This window comes from Tripterygium wilfordii, chromosome 1 (genome assembly GCF_013401445.1).
Source record: "Tripterygium wilfordii isolate XIE 37 chromosome 1, ASM1340144v1, whole genome shotgun sequence".
NCBI classification, from domain to species: Eukaryota; Viridiplantae; Streptophyta; class Magnoliopsida; order Celastrales; family Celastraceae; genus Tripterygium; species Tripterygium wilfordii.
The window spans coordinates 2,382,912-2,402,384 of NC_052232.1; the positions used below are offsets into that span (position 1 = coordinate 2,382,912).

A 19,473-nucleotide genomic window follows, 5' to 3' on the forward strand; every position below is an offset into this window, starting at 1 on the left:
CTACTATGCCATGTCATACGTTGATATGATATGTTATAATCGATAGGATCGTGAAAATTCATAAATTGTGATGAATAATGAGATGAAAATAATTAATTTTTAATTCAAATTTCAAATTATTCTCAACTACGCATGAATTGCTACCAATAACTATAAGTTGTCACGATTCAATTTATTATAACACACCATGTTAGATATATTCTCGTCATATTTTTGATAAAACATACTTGGTTTGAGATGAAAATAATTAATGTATAATTTAAATTTCAAATCATTCCACAACCACTCATGAGTTGTCATGATTCTATTAATTATGACATACCACATTAGCAGCGTATGAAATGACATACCAGAATCCCTTAATATTTTCTCGTCATATTTTTGGTTTGGCTTGACTACGTAGTACAATATTATAATTTGTCATGTTGCAAATGAAGAAAGACTACCTAATCTATCTGTGTGTATTACCAAAATACTTACTTCTAAGCTAGGATTGTTTTATGTGTGAAATAATATTCATCCAAACTGAAAATATGCGAGAAAAGTGAAGAAAAAAGGCCAAAAATAGATTAACTATGATGCAAAGTGTAATTAAAAAAAAAAAATAGACCAGGCAACAAAAGAGCAATAACAAGATGATGAGAAGTGGTAGGTAGGGTAGTTGCTTCAAAGGTTTCTTTCTAACTGAAAAAAGATAGCAACACTGAACTTGTGTTTTGCTCAAAACCTTGATGGAACCTTACTTCAGTAGCACTAGGGAGTGCTTTTGTATGTTTGGGAGCTGGGAGAATTGTTTGTTTTCTGAGAGCGCAGAGTTAATCTATGAAAAGAATGATTAAATGTTGCCCCTAAGTGGCTCCAAGAGCCAACTTGTGGTGGCCATACTTGTGAGCATTTTTAATTGTCAATGGAAGATGTTAAGCCACCCATGGAAAACTTGCGAATGACATTATATAACTGATCATGGCTAGAGTTTTTTTTTTTTTGAATTACCGTTGAGAAATATGTTTGCAGTTGGAATCGAACATTGGACACACATATGCCCAACTCAACCGATTACCAACCAAGCCACCTCGTATTGATATCATGGCTAGAGATTCATTTCACATATAATACTCAGTAATCCTATGAGTAAAACATAATTTTTTGGACACAGTTCAACTAACATAACTTTCCCTTTGAAGTCTCAAATTCAACTACATCAAAATCTCACAAGCAACATGAAACAAAAATCACCCGACTGTATTCTTAACAAAAACTCTTTTGACTGTATAATCATTAACAAACTAATGGGAGATTGTTGCTGCATACGGGGCAATGGAATCCCGTGTGAATCAGCAAGGACCACATTGTAAGGCTAAATACTCCTGGGTGACCGATAGCGAAGTAGTACCGTGAGGGAAGGGTGAAAAGAACCCCCATCGGGGAGTGAAATAGAACATGAAACCGTAAGCTCCCAAGCAGTGGGAGGAGCCAGGGGCTCTGACCGCGTGCCTGTTGAAGAATGAGCCGGCGACTCATAGGCAGTTTGGAGAGTCGGTACTAATAGTGTTGATGCATTTCATTTAAAAAAAAGGAAGTAGCAAAGCCTTGGGTAAAAAGTGCACTTGGCGCAGTTATTAGGCTTAATTTTTTTTTTAAATACGGAATTATCACTTAATTAGCATAAAATAAATGTCACTGAAAACAGATAAAAATAAAGGCATAGGAAAATGCAGATGTTTGTTAAGAGGAATAAAAGAAAGGTAGCTTTCCTCATCATATGACAGCAACTTACCAATAGGCAAGGGCGGAGGCAGGAATTTTTTCCATCCTGGGCTACCAAGTATCAATCATATACACTAAAAGTTGTTCCACCAAGATCAATCATCAATTCAAAATCATACATAGTAGCAATGTTCAAAGGTACATAAACATATAAGAAAAAATGAAAACAAAACACACTATTTAAGCTGCAGCCTTCGATGCTTTGTAGAATAGAATTTGTCTATTATCGAATCTGAATGATTCACTCTCAATGTCGTCAACAAGCCTTGCTTCCAACTTCCGACTTCCAAGACTTGTAGCTGTCGCCTGCTGAGCTGGTCCGCTGGAGGCTGGAGCTTGGATGGCTGGAGGACCTGCAAGTCTGCAAAAGTTGGAGCTGGAATAGAGGGCACGCTGCAAGAGTGTAAGTTGTAACAATTGGGGCTAGGGCCTAGGTGGATCATGGAATTTGGGCTTTTGTTTGTTGGGTTACTAAGTTATTTGGGTATTACGTTTAAATATTGGGCTGGACTATTAAATATATCTAAGTACTAAATATTTGTCAAAAATTTCACCCGGCCTGCAGCCCACCCAAGCCCATATGTGGCTCCGCCTCTGCTAATAGGTGTTGTCTTGGTAGATAATCAATAACTTGTCTTGCAATGATGGATGAGTTGGACAACAAACTCAATGGTTCTCCCATTATATATATAGTCCATGACAACATTTTCCACCAAGTGAGGTAAGAAGTTCACTTCTCACACCATCCCTGGTCCTTCAAAAAAGCATGAACACACAACATTTGATTGGGTCTTAGGGACAGTGTTCAGTTTCCAGTGCACAGACATCTATTTGTCAATATCAACCCTCTACCGTCCCAAGGAGTCATGCTATCATATGGGCTCTCTCCATATACAATACAGATGGTGAAGGATTCCTGTTCTGATGCTGTAGAGATTGTTGAACCCAAGGGCGGAGGTGGGGGGATTGCACTGGGCAGCCCTGTGCAGTATTTCAAAAAAAAATTATACTTATGCATATATATACACATATATAGGTTATACATATACATCATGTATATGTACACAAATAAAGGACAAATACACAATAAAGCCTAAAAGATATAGGCCCAGGTAATACACTTACGAATTATCTTTAAAACTAAGGCTCAACCAACACTAACACATATCAATAAACTAAGGCCCAGCTAAGCTGTGTCCTTATGCGTCTGGTGATTGCAATTTAAAATACCCTATGCCCTTATTGGTTATGCTTCATGCGGCATGAATCACACCTTCGTCTAATCGTTTCTTTACTGGTTATGGCTTATGGGATATGGGTAATCTTAGCCTCATTTTATATTGAATTACTGATAACTTCAATCTGTATTTTTGTATTTATGCTAACGTTTTAAGGTTATTTTATGCGTTAAATAGGTGTAATGTTGTAAATAACCCTAAAAAAAATTTCGAGGGCGCTACCCCTGGACCCCCTTCAACTTCTAGTAGCCCCCATAACTTTGAATCCTAGCTCCACCCTTGGTTGACCCTGCAAAAGAAGGATACCAGCTTACTCTGAAAAAAAAAATTTCCAAGATTCCATGCAAAAAAGGGTGGTCTTTTTCAACATCTCTATACAAAAAAAATTTCAATTCATAGCAACATATTTGTTTTGTTCTCAGTTTCAAGCATTGTAATCCTTCTGTAAACAGTGTGGGTGTGAGAAAGCGAGCTGTTTATGTTCAACTAGCATCTCTTAGAGACGAGAAAGATAAAATAAGAAATGTCAAAATATGCAACTATTTGGGGATACATGAATGTCACATTATTCCTCTCCATTGCTATCATTTCTAGAGCCCATCCAAGTATTCCTAGCCATTCATGTGTATCAAGCACATACTAGACATTCACACGTCACTTCTGCTCTGTGGTGGCGGCCACAGCTGTTCTTAGAGTAATTTAACTTTCCTATGCCCTTTTCAATTTTTTTAATGCCATGTAGAGCAGCCAGATAATATGACTAGCACTAGGTATGTTAGAAATTGAAGGTTTACTAACTTGCAAATCAGTAAGAAATTCCAACAAATAATACCTTAAAATCTAATGTTGAGTAACCAGAAAATCAGCCTCTTAAATATCACGATAGATAGAGAGCAATAAAAGAAATCACAGAAATTGGAGAAAGAAAAATCTGATATAAAACTATAGAAATATGTCTTTGAGAGAAGCTCACGGTACAAAGCCTAAAATATATTATAGAGAGACAAGACTAACATAACATACTCTTGACAACTAGTTCTAATAATACTAGAAAACAATTCTCTAATAGTATTAGAAGACTCTTGACCAATGGACACAAGAATATAAAATAACTTAACCACAAATACTTAAAAGAATTAGAAGACTAAAAAGAGAAGTCTCAACTTCAACACTCCTCCTTGAGACTTATCTTGAAAATACCCATCTTGGCTCTAAGGACTTCAAATTGAGCTCTAGGAAGAGCTTGTGTCAAAATATCTGCTACTTGTTTTTCACTGCTGCAATGCACCAGCTTCATATCACTATTCCTTTCAGCTTCTCTAATGGAATGATACTTCACTTTTATATGTCTTGTCTTCTCATGTTATATAGGATTTTCTACAATAGCAATGGCAGACTTGCTATCACACATTATCACCGTTGCATCACGTTTCTCCAGTTCCAAGTCAACAATAAGCTTTCTAAGCCAAGTAGCATGCTCAATCAACTTCTGAAGCTGAATCTATTCAAGTTGGTTTAAACGAGAGTAATGAACAGCTGACCTCTCGATATCTTTCGGGCTTGAACCAATCTATTAAGGATGAAATGGGAGCGGTCCATTTGTTCAACTTAGAAGATGCTAGACAATATGCCTCAATGCCTAAGAGAAGAGTTTTGCGTTATGGTGCGAGATGACCATTGTCTGGACGTGTTGATGGGACACCACAAAGAAATACAGGTAATGGTCGAAGTAATTGGATTGAACAATCAATCCCAAACATTAATCGAGGAGCTACCATTAATAGTGAAAAAGGTGGTAGAGGTACTGGAATGGCTGATATGGGTGATAAAGGAAAGGCAATTGCAATACAGGGCAGCCAAAATGTTTCTAGTTCAAATAGATTAATGACTCACAACACTTGACAAGTTCGTTGTTTCACTTGCGGAGAGAAAGGTCACCCATCCTAGTACTACTCTCGTCCAAGCACATTTAACTTCGAAATTCTGATGGGATCCGGTGCGTTAGTGCTGGACAAGTCAGTCATAACAAAAGTGACGATGGACAATGGAGAAATTGTTTATGCCAAAGGCAAGGGTACAATCACACTTAACACCGAGGCAGGTATCAAATATATTTTTAATGTGCTATTTAGCATATTGTCTAGTATCTTCTAAGTTGAACAAATTGACCACTCCCATTTCATCCCTATTTGATTGGTTCAAGCCTGAAAGATATCGAGAGGTCAATTGTTCATCACTCTCATTTATACCAACTCGAATAGATAGATTGATAAATTCAGATGTGTACTCTTCCACCGTCATGCCTCGTTGCTTCAACAAATGATATTTTTCATATAACTCCATCGCATAATTAGCCGATAAGAACTATTTCCTTATTTTAACCTTTATATGGTCCCATGTGCTGATTTTTGTCTTGCTTTGTCGGGCTCGCTGCTCCTCAACTCGCTTCCACCATTGGATCGGGGGTGAGTCTATGTTACATGGGCCTAACACATGTGGGGTTACTTGGCAAGGAAAGCCCATCTAACTCAAAAGCTTAAGCCAACGAGTTGGGCCTCCCTCATGCCTTATAACACACCACTTCTAATTTTTCAATGAGGCTAAATTTCATGCAAATTTTGCATTGGATTGAAAATTTTCTCTTGTGTCTACAGTTCGTCTCAGCATGATTAGTCAACTTGAAAATGCCACAAGGTGAAAATTTTCTTGTTTTAGGTGAGTCACTTGAGTTTTCATGTGACTTACCCTTGCCTCCTTTGTCAAATCCTAATTTCTTACCATCCTTCTTGAATGAGTTTTGCTTCCCTTTGTGCCTTGCCTGGGAGGCACCTTCAATTGTTTCATCTGACCTCATGGAGGTCCTTTGCTCTTTTGCTTGCGACTTACTGCATAATTCAAAAATTGCCAACTTCTACAAGTGGCGGATACTTTAGCGTCAAAATTTTCAGGCAAGCTAATCATCATTTTTTCCACTACTTTCTAGTTTGAAATTTCTTCAACATACGATCTCATATTGTTTACTACACCAATCAGCTTGTCTGAATACTCTCTCACAGTTTCATCTTCTTTCACCCTTCGCATCTTAAATTCTCTCTTTGGAGTCAAGACCTTCATTGCCCTAACTCTCTCACTACCTTGAAACTCTTCTTTAAGCTTGTCCCAAGTAGCCTTGGCTATTTTCAAACCAACAATTCTTGAGAAAATTGCATCATCAATAGCTGAATGAAGGAATGTTAAGGCTTTAAATTTCTTTTGCTTCAAATCAGCGTGATCTTTAATCTGTTGAATTGAAGGATTCTCTGATAGTGAGGATGAATCATATCCAACTTCTATTAAATTCCAAAGATCATGAGCCATCAAGAAAGCCTCCATCTTGACTGCCCAAAAATCATAGTTTTCTCTTTTGAATACCGGAGGAGAAGGCAAAGATGAAGCCGACATATTTGGTAGAAATTTATGTTGCTAACAAATAGTAATCATCAATTTTAACAATATCCAACAAGCTAAAAATCCTCCAAAAATTAGACATGATTCACTAACTTAGAAATCAGACCTGGCCAAGAAATTAAATCAAGCGAATGAACTAGAAATCACCACATATCCTTTAAAAATATAAGCTCTGATACCACTGTTAGATATTGAAGGTTTACTGCCCATAAATCAACAAGAATCTCCAAAAAAATACCTCAAAATATGTTGTTGAAGTAACCAGAAATTCAACCTCTTAGATATCAAGACATAAAACAAAATAAATCTTAGAAAATTGTAAGAAGAAATTCAACTCTCGGTATAGGCCTAAACGATGAAGCATCGATACGGATACGATATAACATAGATACGGGGATAAGCTATTTTCCAAAAAAATAGGATATGAAAACGTTTAGGATACGTTTGATTTTTTAAAAATTGCTCAAACTTCCATTGTTTCATGACTTTCATCACAATCACCTAGTATACCCTCATCACCATCATCAGCGAAGACTACACACTCTAAGTCCGGCTCATCAAGAGAGCGTTGTGCAACCTCTAGCTCCCCAACATCCTCAAATGTGCCAAACTTGTCACCTGCAATGTCCCATATCTTGCTTTCTCCTTTACTATAATCTGGTTGTCTTCTTGATAAGAGACGAAGATTGCTATGAATGAAAACCAAGTCTTCAGCACATTTTGGTGCCATTTGATTTCTCCTCACCCTAGTGTAAGAAGTAGTTTTTCGCATGTGGCAAAAATTACACTCCCATGAGACATTTCCTCCACCACCATCGCTATCCTTTTCTCCTCTTTTGACATATCTCCATAGAGGTTTGCCCGAATCCTCAACACAACCACTCGAGACGGATGGAGTAGAAGTTGAACCACCGGTTTTGAGAGAGTCAGAACCTAACATAGCCTAACCAACAATATAAGACAAATCAACACTAATTTTTAATTTATTATAGCACTAACCAATAGTATAAGACAAATCAGTAGTATTACAATCACTCAATCAATAATAAACAAAGGGATTACAATCAATATTAAACAAAAGGATTACAATCAGTAAGCACTACGCCACGAACTGCAACTGTCGAAGTCAGCAATAGACTCAAATCAGAGATTGGCTATGTGGCGAGGTCGAAGACAAACTGAGAAGAAAGGAAGTCGAAGTCGAAAGGTAAGATGACGAACTAAGAAGAAGGGCATTCGAAATCAAGTAGCAATCGAATTCGTTTATTAAATCAAAGTCGCAATCGAAGTTCTTTTATCCTAAAGGTTAAGGGCAAAACGACGTTGCAGCAAGTGATACGTATCCGGTACATGTCCACCACGTATCCGGATACGTATCGCAATTTTAAAAAAAAATAAAAAATTGTGATTTATTAAATACGTATTCCAGACATATCTCGATGTATCTGTGTCCGATACGTATCGGATAAAAAAACGCCAACATCTCTACCGTATCCTTGCTTTATAGGGCCTAAACAAGACTAACAAAACCTTTTATAAGACTCCTGACAACTAGTTCTAACAATATTAGAAGACAGTTCTCTAATAGTATTAGAAGACCCTTGAACAATGGACACAAAAATATAAAATAACTTAACCACAAATACTTAAAGAATTAGAAGACTAAATGATTGCCACTTGTTCCTCACTGCTACAATGCACCAGCTTCACATTACCATTCCTTTCAACTTCTCTAAGGGAATGATACTTCACTTTTATATGCTTTGTCTTCCCATATTGTATAGGATTTTCTTCAATAGCAATGGCAGATATGTTACCACACTTAACCACTGTTGCATCACTTTGCTTCAACTTGAAGTCAAGAAGAAGTTTTCTAAGCCAAATAGCATGATTAATAGTTCCAATAAATATTAGCTCTTGGTCAACATCCCTTCATACATAAAAATCACCCCTAAGACATAGAGAACATGAATATTCAAGACTTTCTTGGATACTACGTAATTCAAATATTCTTGAGAATTTCATCCAAATAGTCTTCCACAGGGATGCCTATACTCGCTGTCATGTTCTCAATGTCCTCTATCACCTCATCGAATTGTCGGTGCCCCTCATCCGCCACAAGATCTACTTGTGGCTAATTAGTAACGCCAATACTTAATGGTATACTGATCTGCACATATTTGACCCCACTTTTGTGTATATTTATATGTTCGTTCTTGGTATTTTTGATGGAATTAGGCTGATAGTACATGAATTCTTTGTGTTTTTATTGTAGGAGAGCTCACGAGAAATTATGAAGTGAAAATCGCATTATACTGGAGTGAATTGAAATTGAATTTCATATATGAGCGGCCTAGTATTCCACTCAAGCACCCTAGAGAGATCAAGCGGAGCATAACAGAGCTACGGGACCAGAAGTTGATTTTCCACCGCTAGAGCGGCCATTTTCGCTCAAGCGGAGCTCGACGGACCAGTTTCCCGAATTTACTTAGAATTGAGTTTTCTTGGTGCTAAAAGCTTAGTATAAAAGGGGGTCACGAGTTTAGGGTTGGACACACTCTCTTTCTGAGTTTTTATTCAGCAAAACTCCGTCTCTTCAAGTTTTTGTGAGGATTCAAGGATCTGAAGGCTTTCCATTCAACAACAATTCCATCAAATCAAGGGGATTTTCTTCAACTCTTTTCCATGATTTCTCTTCTTAGATTTATTTTTGATACTTGGAAGATGAGTTGTAACTAAACCTCTTTGCTAGGGCTTGATGTAGCCTAGTATGAATATTGCAAGTATTTCGATTTAATGAATGCATAATTTTGGTTCAATGATTCATGTATTTAATTACCATGCTTATAGTCTATTTTTTGTTTGATTGCCTAATCACCAATTGAATGCTTAATTAGATTCATCTAGCTAGGACTAAAGAACGAATCAAATTCACATGTCTTAGTGGAACCAAAATTAAGAAAATCAATTGTCGACTGCCATGAACAAGATTTAGGGGATTGATTGGTTGTTATAGTTCTTTAGATTGTAATGAGTTATTAGCCTTGGGTTAACGATTGCGAACCGAACAAGATTAATCCATTGTTAATTATATTTGTTGGCACCGCGAACGAACGAACCAACATATTTTAAAAAGAATCAGCCTTTGAATTGGAACCATAATTGGTGAGTTTGTTAATTGAATGTTTGTGATAGGATTGCTAGGTGAAATCATTGCCCTAGTGTTCTTCTCATACTGATATCCCAAAAATCTGAATTTCAATTCCTTATTACTTAGTTTAATTACATCATTCACATTCTCATTCTTCATCAATTTTCATTCATACAATAAGTTAGGTACATTAATTAAATTAATTAGTCTCTGTAGGATCGACCTCGTACTTTCATACATTGTACTATTCATAGACTCTTGCGCACTTGTGAGAATTTATTACATCATATACACTGGTAAGTTGGACACTAGAAACCCTTATTAGTGCTTAAAAAGTATGGTTGTGGCTTTGAGTCATCCAAAGAGCCAGGGACACATGAGAGTTATTCGGTTTGCAATGAATCGTGATAACATAGTGGTGGCATTACTTGCTGTCGAAGAAAGGTCTGAAAATTCTTTAGCATACCAAATTTGTGTGAAATATATAAGAAATCTAAATTCTAGAAGCAATTAGCAGTAGTGGAATGATAAGTATCCTCAAAGCCAGAGAAGTATGGTTGTTGCATTGTGTGCAATAGTTCATATGAAGAATAAGACATTGCTTGTTGTTCATGAAACTTTTCTGTTGGATACGCAGCTGCTAATGGTTCTGAATCACTTTCATTACATTGCCTGAATACATTTGTTGTTGCTCTGAAAGACCATACTAAGAAGAAACTGAAGAGAAGCCACCAACGGAGGATTGTGCTCTCTTTCTTGAATTATGTTGATCTTCTACTCCATTTGTTGATAATCGTTGTTGAACCATTGTCATTAAAGAACCTAACTCTGTTTGTTGCTCGAACGTTCTCATTCTCAAAATCTGTTGATTTTCATCCTGCATTATCCTCTCCTCAGATTTCAAGGAATACGAAGATTTCAAGAACATAAATATGTTTGGTTGCATTATCTTATTACAGATCTCCTTAGCAAAGATAATTGATGATTCAGGATCGTTAGTGACTGTTATCGTACTGTTACACCCGATAATATAGAGGATAACATCACCAAGAGATTGTTTGCGAGGCAGAAAGAACTCGTGCATCATCCATTCACCATGCTTTCTTCTCGAACAACGATTAACTTTATCACCTTCTTTCAATTCAAACTTTTAGTACTCATTCACTCCAATCAATTTTCCTTTATAATCCTTAACATACTACTGGCATTGGCATGCCAAGTCCCCAAATCCGCTCTCCTCATAGTCTTTTTCTAGGAATCGCAATTAGTACTAATTTTCTTGAGTTGGGTAAACACATAGAAATACTCTCCAGTATTATCACTTGCATCTAAAAAATTTCATGGCTCGTGCACCCCCTCCTTGTCACCATAGATGTTACCACAGTTGCGAATTACATCTTCAAGGTAAGGAAGTTTGGCAAGTTTCTTGTGGAAATATAGAATAAGCTCTCGACGGGTAGAGAAGTTTGGCAAGTTTCTACTCCGATACCACTATTAGAAATTGAAGGTTTATTAGCCTACAAATCAACAAGAAATCTCCAGAAATAATACCTCAAAATCTTATGTTTCTTAACCAAAAAATCTGCTTTGTAAATACCAAAACATATTAAAATAAGTGTTTGATGAAAACACAACTCTAACTTCAAATACTTAAAGGATTAGAAAATAAACTAATAGAAGTCTCAACGTCAACACTCCTCTTTGAGAGTTATCGTGGAAATACTCATCTTGGCTCCAAGGATTTCAAATTGAGCTCAAGAAAAATATGTTCTAGGTTCTTGTTTTCAAGTAATTTGAGAGTAAAAAAAAGAGTATTTTTGTATAAAATTCGATTGTTTGGAAATTAGGTTTTTATTTCTACTTTCTCTACTCTGATACCACTGTTAGAAATTGAAGGTTTACTAATCCACAAATCAACAAGAAATCTCCAGAAATAATACCTCAAGATATGATATTTTTAAACAGGAAAATCAGCTTTGTAAGGCCATCCACAGCAGATACTCTAAAGAAAAACTCTAAATTTACAGTAAAAGTAAACTTTCCACAGATTTACAGTTTCTCTAACATTACTCTCACTCATCAAATACTCTAAACCATACTCTAAATCATTTAAATTTTAGTTTATACTTTCAATTTTTATTATTTGAACTCAATTTCTTTTACATTAAAATCAATTGACATAATAATAATTCAAGTGATATTTATTTATTTCAGAAATTAAATATATATTAATAATTAATTATAATAATTAAGTTAATCAATTTTTGATATATTTTAAATTATTTTTGTGGGTAAATAATTGAGTGATTATGTAAAATGTAGTAGTTGAATTGTGTGGATACAAATATAGTGGTTAAGTTGTGTGGTAACCACTGTATTTGAGTTGTGTGGCCACCAATAGAGTTGGTGAGTTATGTGGCTATCATTTGAGTTTGTTGAGTTGTATGCCTACAATTGATTTGTTGAGTTATGTGGCTATAAATGGAGTGGTTCAATTGTGTGGAAGATATTGTTGTACAAAAAAATCTATAAAAGCAATGCACTATATCACAACTTTATATCTAAAAACCAACATATATCATTCAATATTACTAGCAATGGATTTCTTTTCAAGGCGTAGAAAGAAGAAGAACATCAATGCCAAACCTTATGATGACAATCTGGAGGATAAATTAGTCATGGGGTTAGCTTTGGAGATTGAAGGATCGTCTTCTAATCGTCGTTATGGAGCAGGACGTACGCCTATCAATCGTAATACTTTGTCAAGTCATGATCGGTTGTTCAATGACTATTTTTCTGAGCATCCCGTTTACCCTGCTGCTACATTTCGAAGGAGATTTCGTATAAGTCGTAATCTATTCCTTCGAATTCAGATGGTTATCGAAGCGCATGAACCATACTTTCAACAAAGGCGTAATGCCGCTAGAAAGTTAGGTTTATCTGCTCTCTAGAAGATAACAGCAGCACTACGGATGCTTGCTTATGCAGTTGCAACAGATTTTATGGATGAATATGTCAGAATCGGTGAGACCACGGCAATAAAAAGCCTAAAAAGGTTTGCAAGTTCTGTAGTTGCCATTTTTGGTGAGGAGTACTTACGTTCACCAACATCTGATGATCTCGCAAGGCTACTTGCAATAGGTGAAGCTCGTGGCTTCCCCGGAATGCTAAGGAGTATAGATTGCATGCATTGGAAGTGGAAGAACTGTCTAACTGCTTGGAAAGGTATGTTCTCTAGGCATGTACATGAACCAACTATTATTTTGGAAGCTATTGCATCATACGACCTTTGGATATGGCATGCATTCTTTGGACTACCAGGGTCTCATAATGACATTAATGTCTGAGAAAGATATAGTGTATTCCAAGGACTAGAGGAAGGACGTGCTCCAACGGTTAATTATTCTATTAATGGTCATAACTACACAATGGGATATTCCCTGACCGATGGAATATATCCTTCATGAGCAACTTTTGTGAAAACTATTCCAGAACCACGAACAAATAAACACAAGCATTTCGCAATGTGTCAAGAATCTATAAGAAAGGACGTCGAACATGCATTTGGAGTTCTTCAAGCACAATTTACAATTGTTCGTGGTCCTGCTCGATTTATGAGTCGTGATACACTTCACGATATCATGATGGCGTGTATAGTGTTACACAATATGATTGTCGAAGATGAGAGGGATTCATATATGCAGGTTAATATGAATACATATGAAGAAAGCAATGAAAGTCCTCCTATTGCAGAAGTGTCGCACGATGAAACTAACGAAGTGTTGAACTTCATGCATCGCCACCATCGCATTAGGGATAGAGATGTCCATTCTCAACTTCGAGGTGAATTGATCAATCATTTGTGGAGGCTTCATAGTGAAGAATGACAAGTTCCTAGCTATGTAATCTTTGTAATGTCTGGTGTGTTTGTTATCTTTCTAACTACCATGTAATCTTTTTCAATGGAAGTGTGGTTGTTATGTTTCAATTCTATGTATTTTTCAAATGTAGTGTTTAATAATAATACTTCGGCAACATGTTTCATATATTTTAGAGATATCTTTCCAATCTGACAGATAACAACATACTTGCAACATACTATTTAAAAAATTGATACAATGCATAAGTTCATACCTGTTTAAGCAAACATACCAAACATAAGATCAAACATAATATTGAGTACACATAGCCAAAATAATCCACCAGGTGATCAACCATAAAAAACAGAACATTGACTGATTACATTTGGACATGATCTCAGCTTGAAGTGAGTCAACGTAGTTACGTTGAACCTCATTCAATGTATTCAGATCTGTCATCATGATTTGAAACTCCCTTTCCCTCCGTTGTTGCTCCACCTTCTCCACTGTTGCATAGGCTCTCTGCCTCTCCGCTTCAACCCTTTGTCTCTCTGCCTCAGCTCTCACTTTCTCCACTTGAAGCTTCTCATTTTGTATAAGCAAATGATCTTGCCATTCTTTCTCAGCTCTAATTCTGTCAACTTCAGCCAATGCCATCTTTCATCATGTTCTTTCTTTTTATTGATCGTCAATTGCCCTATGACATCTGATAGTTCATTGAGATCACCCTTCCCTTTCTTCCTCCGCTCTTTTTCAGCTTTTCGGCCAATTGGTCTCTCTAGGTTGATTGACGTGGAAATTGAAATGTCATCCTCATCCAAGTTGATTGCATCTGAAGTACTGATAGAGCATGAAGCACTTTGCTTCCTTTTTGAGGAAGGTTGCCCCATTTGCATGGTCCACTTAGGTTGATGCCTCAACATATTCCAACAATGATCAAACTGGAAGTGGGATTTATGCAATTGCTGGTACATTTCTTTGGCCATCTGAATCTGTATATTCATAACACATATATGAATACATCATTAGTAAACTCATATAAAGGCAACAACATATCTATCATAATTTTATTAAACAAAAATAATCACCTTGTCGATCTCGTTTGTACCGGATGGACGGGCAGCCTCTACTTGAGTTAAGGAGCCCATAAACTTGTTAACAGCGAGTTGGATGGCCTTCCATCGACTATTTAACGATCGTTCTGTCCGCTCATTATGATTAGGCCCCCTTGTCTCATTGTAAGTTGCTGTTATTCTGGCCCAAAAGGTCTTGGACTTTTGGTTTGTACCTTGAACTGCATCCATGCTTGTATTCAGCCAAGCTGAAACCAAGTTTTTGTCTTCATCAATAGAGAAATTACCACCACGATTTGACACTCTCTGACGAACTTGCCGACTCTTTTTAGCTGCAGAGACTTCTTTGCAGGAGCTAAAAACTTGAAACGTAGGTTGAGTATTGTTCTGTGAATCATATGGGAAGGGATCAAAATCATCATGACCTTGCTGATCCATAACTGCATGAAATAGGGAATAAAAATCAGATATAAATGTGGCAGAGGATAACTTAGATATAAATCAACAATCAAACAATGGTATAGATAGAGAACTTGACAACAATCAAACCTGGGACATCTATGAATATAAATAAGCTATAAATCATCCTAACCTTGTTGACCTTCTCCTACACAATCATAATCACACAATGGTAATCACATTCAATCATTCAAGCACAGGGCTGTGACATGCCTTCCCTACCTTCTCCTTCACAATTCCATTTTTTTTTCTCAATTTGAGCTACAAGGCAATGCATAGAGGGATAACTACATAGGTATATATGTTGTCATGGTATGGTAGATAGGGAGAGAAGTTCATACCCATCCCCCATACATGATCAGGAATCAACAAAAAGAACAATAAAAAAAAGACAATAAACGCAAAAGAGGAGCAAATGTATATCAAATCCCAAATCAATTCACAGTGCCCTAAATCATACCATGAATAAACAAGTTAAAAAACATGTATATAAATCACAATTATCAATGATATAAAAAACGAAATCACATGCATATGCACACCCAAATTTGATACAGTTCATAAATCACAAAATCAACATCGTGATCCCATATTCACAAATTCCACCTCCGTTTCCATCAATCAACAAGCACACACACAAGGATCACTAAATTGTGTAGAAAAAATTAGAGTTTGAGTACCTGAATTGAAGTTGGTGATGGTTGTTCAGAGCCCTAAATCGACGTCGTGTCCTCCTTGTTTGAGAGATGGGTTTAGAAAAGGATAGCGCCTACGAGAAAGGTGATGGTGGGTTGAGAGACCACCGAGGGCAAGCAGTGAGAGTCGATCGGTCCCACACCGATGACGGCCTTAGATCGACGATGCACTTGCTGCGTGAGAGAGGGGTACAGAGAGAACTCGAGATCGCAAAAAGATATTAGGGATAAAAGACAGAAAACAAAAAATAAACGAATATTTTTGATTAAAATATTGGTTGCAGTATTGAATAGGAAACGACACTTCTATCATTTTACTGTTCACAATGCAGATTTAGAGTATGAGATACAGTATCTGCTGGAGATGTTTTTTTGTCAAATACTGTAAACAAAACTTTAAATACCCAGTATATTACACTATCCAGTATCTGTTGGAGGTGCCCTAAATACTAAAACAGATAAACATATAAAAATATAAAAATAAGAGTGTGTTTGGAAATGCTTTTGTAAATTCATTTTTAAAATTGATTTTGAGTTTAGTTTTTTGAAAGAGTTTTAAGAAATAAAAAACTGTAAAAAATTTATTTGGTTTGTGTTTTTCGAAAATTATTTTTGGAAACAAAAAACACGAAAATCCGTTTGGAAGATGCTATTTCTGAAAATAATTACTGAGTACTTTCTTTAGGTAGGAGACATATAGAGCAAAGATAGACGATAATGGCTAAACCCTAAAACCATAGCAAAATCCAAACCAAATCAACATAATAAAGCCAAAAAAACTATTCAAATGAAATAAGTTATACAAAAACCCAACAACATCTACTTCCACTTGAATCCAGCAAAACGTAACCAAAAATCAACAAAGAGAAGTAACCGAAAGATGAGAAGAATCATAGATGTATTAAAAATGGAGGAACGAAGAAGAAGAGATGCAAGATTCATACCTGAATTGAGATGGCTCTGGTAAGGGGAGAGGCACTTCTCACGTGTGGCTAGAGTTAGAGAGAGAACAGATAGGAGCGTTGAATGAGGAGACGCACTCGTCCTTATGGAAAATTCATCCCTTCAGTTTTCAAAATCAGAGATGTAGACAAAATGGAGGAAAGAATAAGCGGTGATGCAAGATTCGTACCTGAATTGAGAGCTCTGGTAAGGGGAGAGACATTTCTCGTGTGACGGCTAGGGTTAGAGAAAGACGTGAGAAAAGCGTTGAATGAGGAGACACACCCATCTTTACGGAAAATTCATCCCGTCAGTTTCCAAAATAATTTCGCGTGTTTTTGTTGAAAATTGTCCAAAACTGTTTTTTTTTGTTTTTATTTTTTGGTTTTTGAAAACCAAATATGAGTTACAATTTTTCAAAATTATTTCTTTAAAACTACTACCAAATGAATTTTCAGAACCAAAATAATTTTTAAAAACAGAAAAAAAATTTCAAAATCCTTTCCAAATAGACTCTAAGTGTTTGATAAAAACACAACTCTAACTTCAAATACTTAAAGAATTAGAAAATAAACTAAGAGAAGTCTCAACTTCAACACTCCTCCTTGAGATTTATCGTGGAAATACCCATCTTGGCTCTAAGGATTTCAAATTGAGCTCTAGGAAGAGCTTTTGTCAAAATGTCTGTCACTTGTTCTTCACTGCTACAATGCACCAACTTCATATCTCCATTCCTTCAACTTCTCTAATAGAATGATACTTCACTTTTATATGCTTTGTCTTCCCATGTTGTATAGGATTTTCTGCAATAGCAATGACAGACTTGCTATCACACTTGATCATTGTTGCATCATTTTGCTTCAGCTTTAAGTCAACAAGAAGCTTTCTAAGCCAAACAGCATGATTAGCAGCTATTGTAGCTGAAATATATTCAGCTTCAGAAGTTGATTGAGCCACCACCTCTTACATTTTGCAACTCCATGAAAAAATACTTGAGTCAAATGAAAACACCTATCTAGAGGTACTTTTAAAATCATCAATGTAGCCTGCCCAATCACTATCCACAAAACCTTGTAGCAAACCTTCTTTTCCTTTCAAATACCAAATATCATAATCTGTAATACCTCAATACTCTCTTGGCTGCACCAAAGTGAGCATGACTTGGGGAGTGCATAAATCTTAACAATAAACTAGCAGAGAACATCAAGTATGGTCTAGTTGCTGTTAAATAAAACAAACAACAAGTAAGACTTCTGAAGATGGAATCATCCACTTTATCTTAACCATTGCCCTTTGACAACTTTTGGTTTACCATCGGAGGAGTATCAATAGGCTTGCAATTCTCCATTCTACACTTCTTAAGTATATCCATGGCATATTTCCTTTGTGAGAGAAAGATGCCTTCAATCACACTGATGCACTTCTATTCCCCAAAAATATTTCATCTCCCCCAAGTCTGACATCTCAAACTCTGTCATCATTTCATCTCTAAATATTTGCACATCAACTAGATTATTTCCTGTCACAAGAAAAAGTCAACATAAAGCGAGACTATCAAATGAGTTCCACCACTACTGAGATGAAGTGTATACTCATTCTCACTTCTTCTAAACTCACATTGGACGAGGTAGGAATCAATCCTACTATACCAGGCTCTTGGAGCCTGTTTTAATCCATACAAAGTTTTTTTTAGCTTTTATACCATCTCCTCCTTTCCAACTGCAACGTAATGAGAATTTGGACCGGTGTGAGCCCACATTACATGGGCCTAACACATGTGTGGGTTTACTTGACAATGGAGGAAAGCCCATCTAACTCAAAAGCTTAAGCCAATGAGTTGGACCTCCCTCATGCCAAGTCCTTTAGATCACATCCCACGTGTTACATCGAACTCATGTTCAGAGGTACTCATCCATTTGTCACGTCTTTGCATGCTCAGAGGTGATGATACACATGTCATGGTCGTGTACTCAGAGGTGGGAGGGCCTCAAATCATTTTTTTTACGGGCCACTTTTTTGGGCCTTAAACACACACCCCAACTGGGCTCCGATACCATGTTAGAATTTGGACCGGGGGTGAGCCCACGTTATATGAACCTAACACATGTGTGGGTTTACTTGGCAATAGATGAAAGCCCATATAACACAAAAGCTTAAGCAAATGAGTCGGACATCCCCATGCCTTATAAACCACACACTTTCTTTCTATTTTTCTAATGTGGGACTTTGTGTGAGTTCCAACACTCCCCCTCACACAAAAGTCTCTTAAATCTCATCCCGTTTGTTACATCGAACCCATGCTCAGAGGTGCTCATCCACTTGTCACGTCTTTACGTGCTCAGAGGTGGTGATACACATGTCATAGTCATGTACTCAGAGGTGGGAGGCTTCAAATCTTTTTTTGACGAGCCACTTTTTCGAGCCTCAAACACATACCCCCAACCAGGATCCGATATCATGTTAGAAATTGAAGGTTTACTTACTAACATTTGATCGTTTTTGAGTAAAGATGAGCTTTCCTCTATACCAAGTAAACCCACATGTGTTAGGCCCATGTAACGTGAGCTCACCCCCTAATCTAAATTCCTAACAAGGTAGATGATATGACTGGCACTAGGTCCAAGTGTCCAACCATGAAAGAAAAAGATGAAAAAGTACATGCATACATATGATGCCTGTGAATGTGTGCATGTAGCATTTAAACAGGTAGACATTTATCACAAATCAATGAAAAAATAAAAGAACAGAGATGAAAGATAGCAGAAGAAATTAACCAGAATTTGAGCATGATGTCAACTTTAAAGTAAAGTAAATAAATGCTTGAGAGAGATTATGACATTC

At 36.6% G+C, this 19,473-nt stretch overlaps 1 protein-coding gene and 1 pseudogene across 1 annotated transcript; one reads left to right on the plus strand and one right to left on the minus strand.

Moving 5' to 3' along the window:
• Window positions 1-12,200: 12,200 nt before the first annotated feature.
• Window positions 12,201-13,591, plus strand: LOC119995181 (annotated as a pseudogene).
• Window positions 13,592-13,932: 341 nt separating this feature from the next.
• Window positions 13,933-14,842, minus strand: LOC119996199 (glutathione S-transferase T3-like). Its single transcript, XM_038842780.1, has 2 exons — window positions 14,552-14,842; window positions 13,933-14,455 (listed from the first exon to the last, which is right to left on the minus strand). Exons 1-2 carry the CDS (start codon window positions 14,765-14,767, stop codon window positions 14,027-14,029), a joined length of 645 nt encoding a protein of 214 aa, XP_038698708.1. The 5' UTR covers window positions 14,768-14,842; the 3' UTR covers window positions 13,933-14,026.
• Window positions 14,843-19,473: the final 4,631 nt, after the last annotated feature.

What these genes read in the sequence shown, in the direction of transcription:
- LOC119996199 (XM_038842780.1), bottom strand. Translation starts at nt 14,767, where the DNA reads ATGGATGCAGTTCAAGGTACAAACCAAAAGTCCAAGACCTTTTGGGCC. An exon ending in GTACAAACGAGATCGACAAG is followed by an intron (nt 14,456 to 14,551) that starts GTGATTATTTTT and finishes ATGAATATACAG; the next exon opens with ATTCAGATGGCCAAAGAAAT.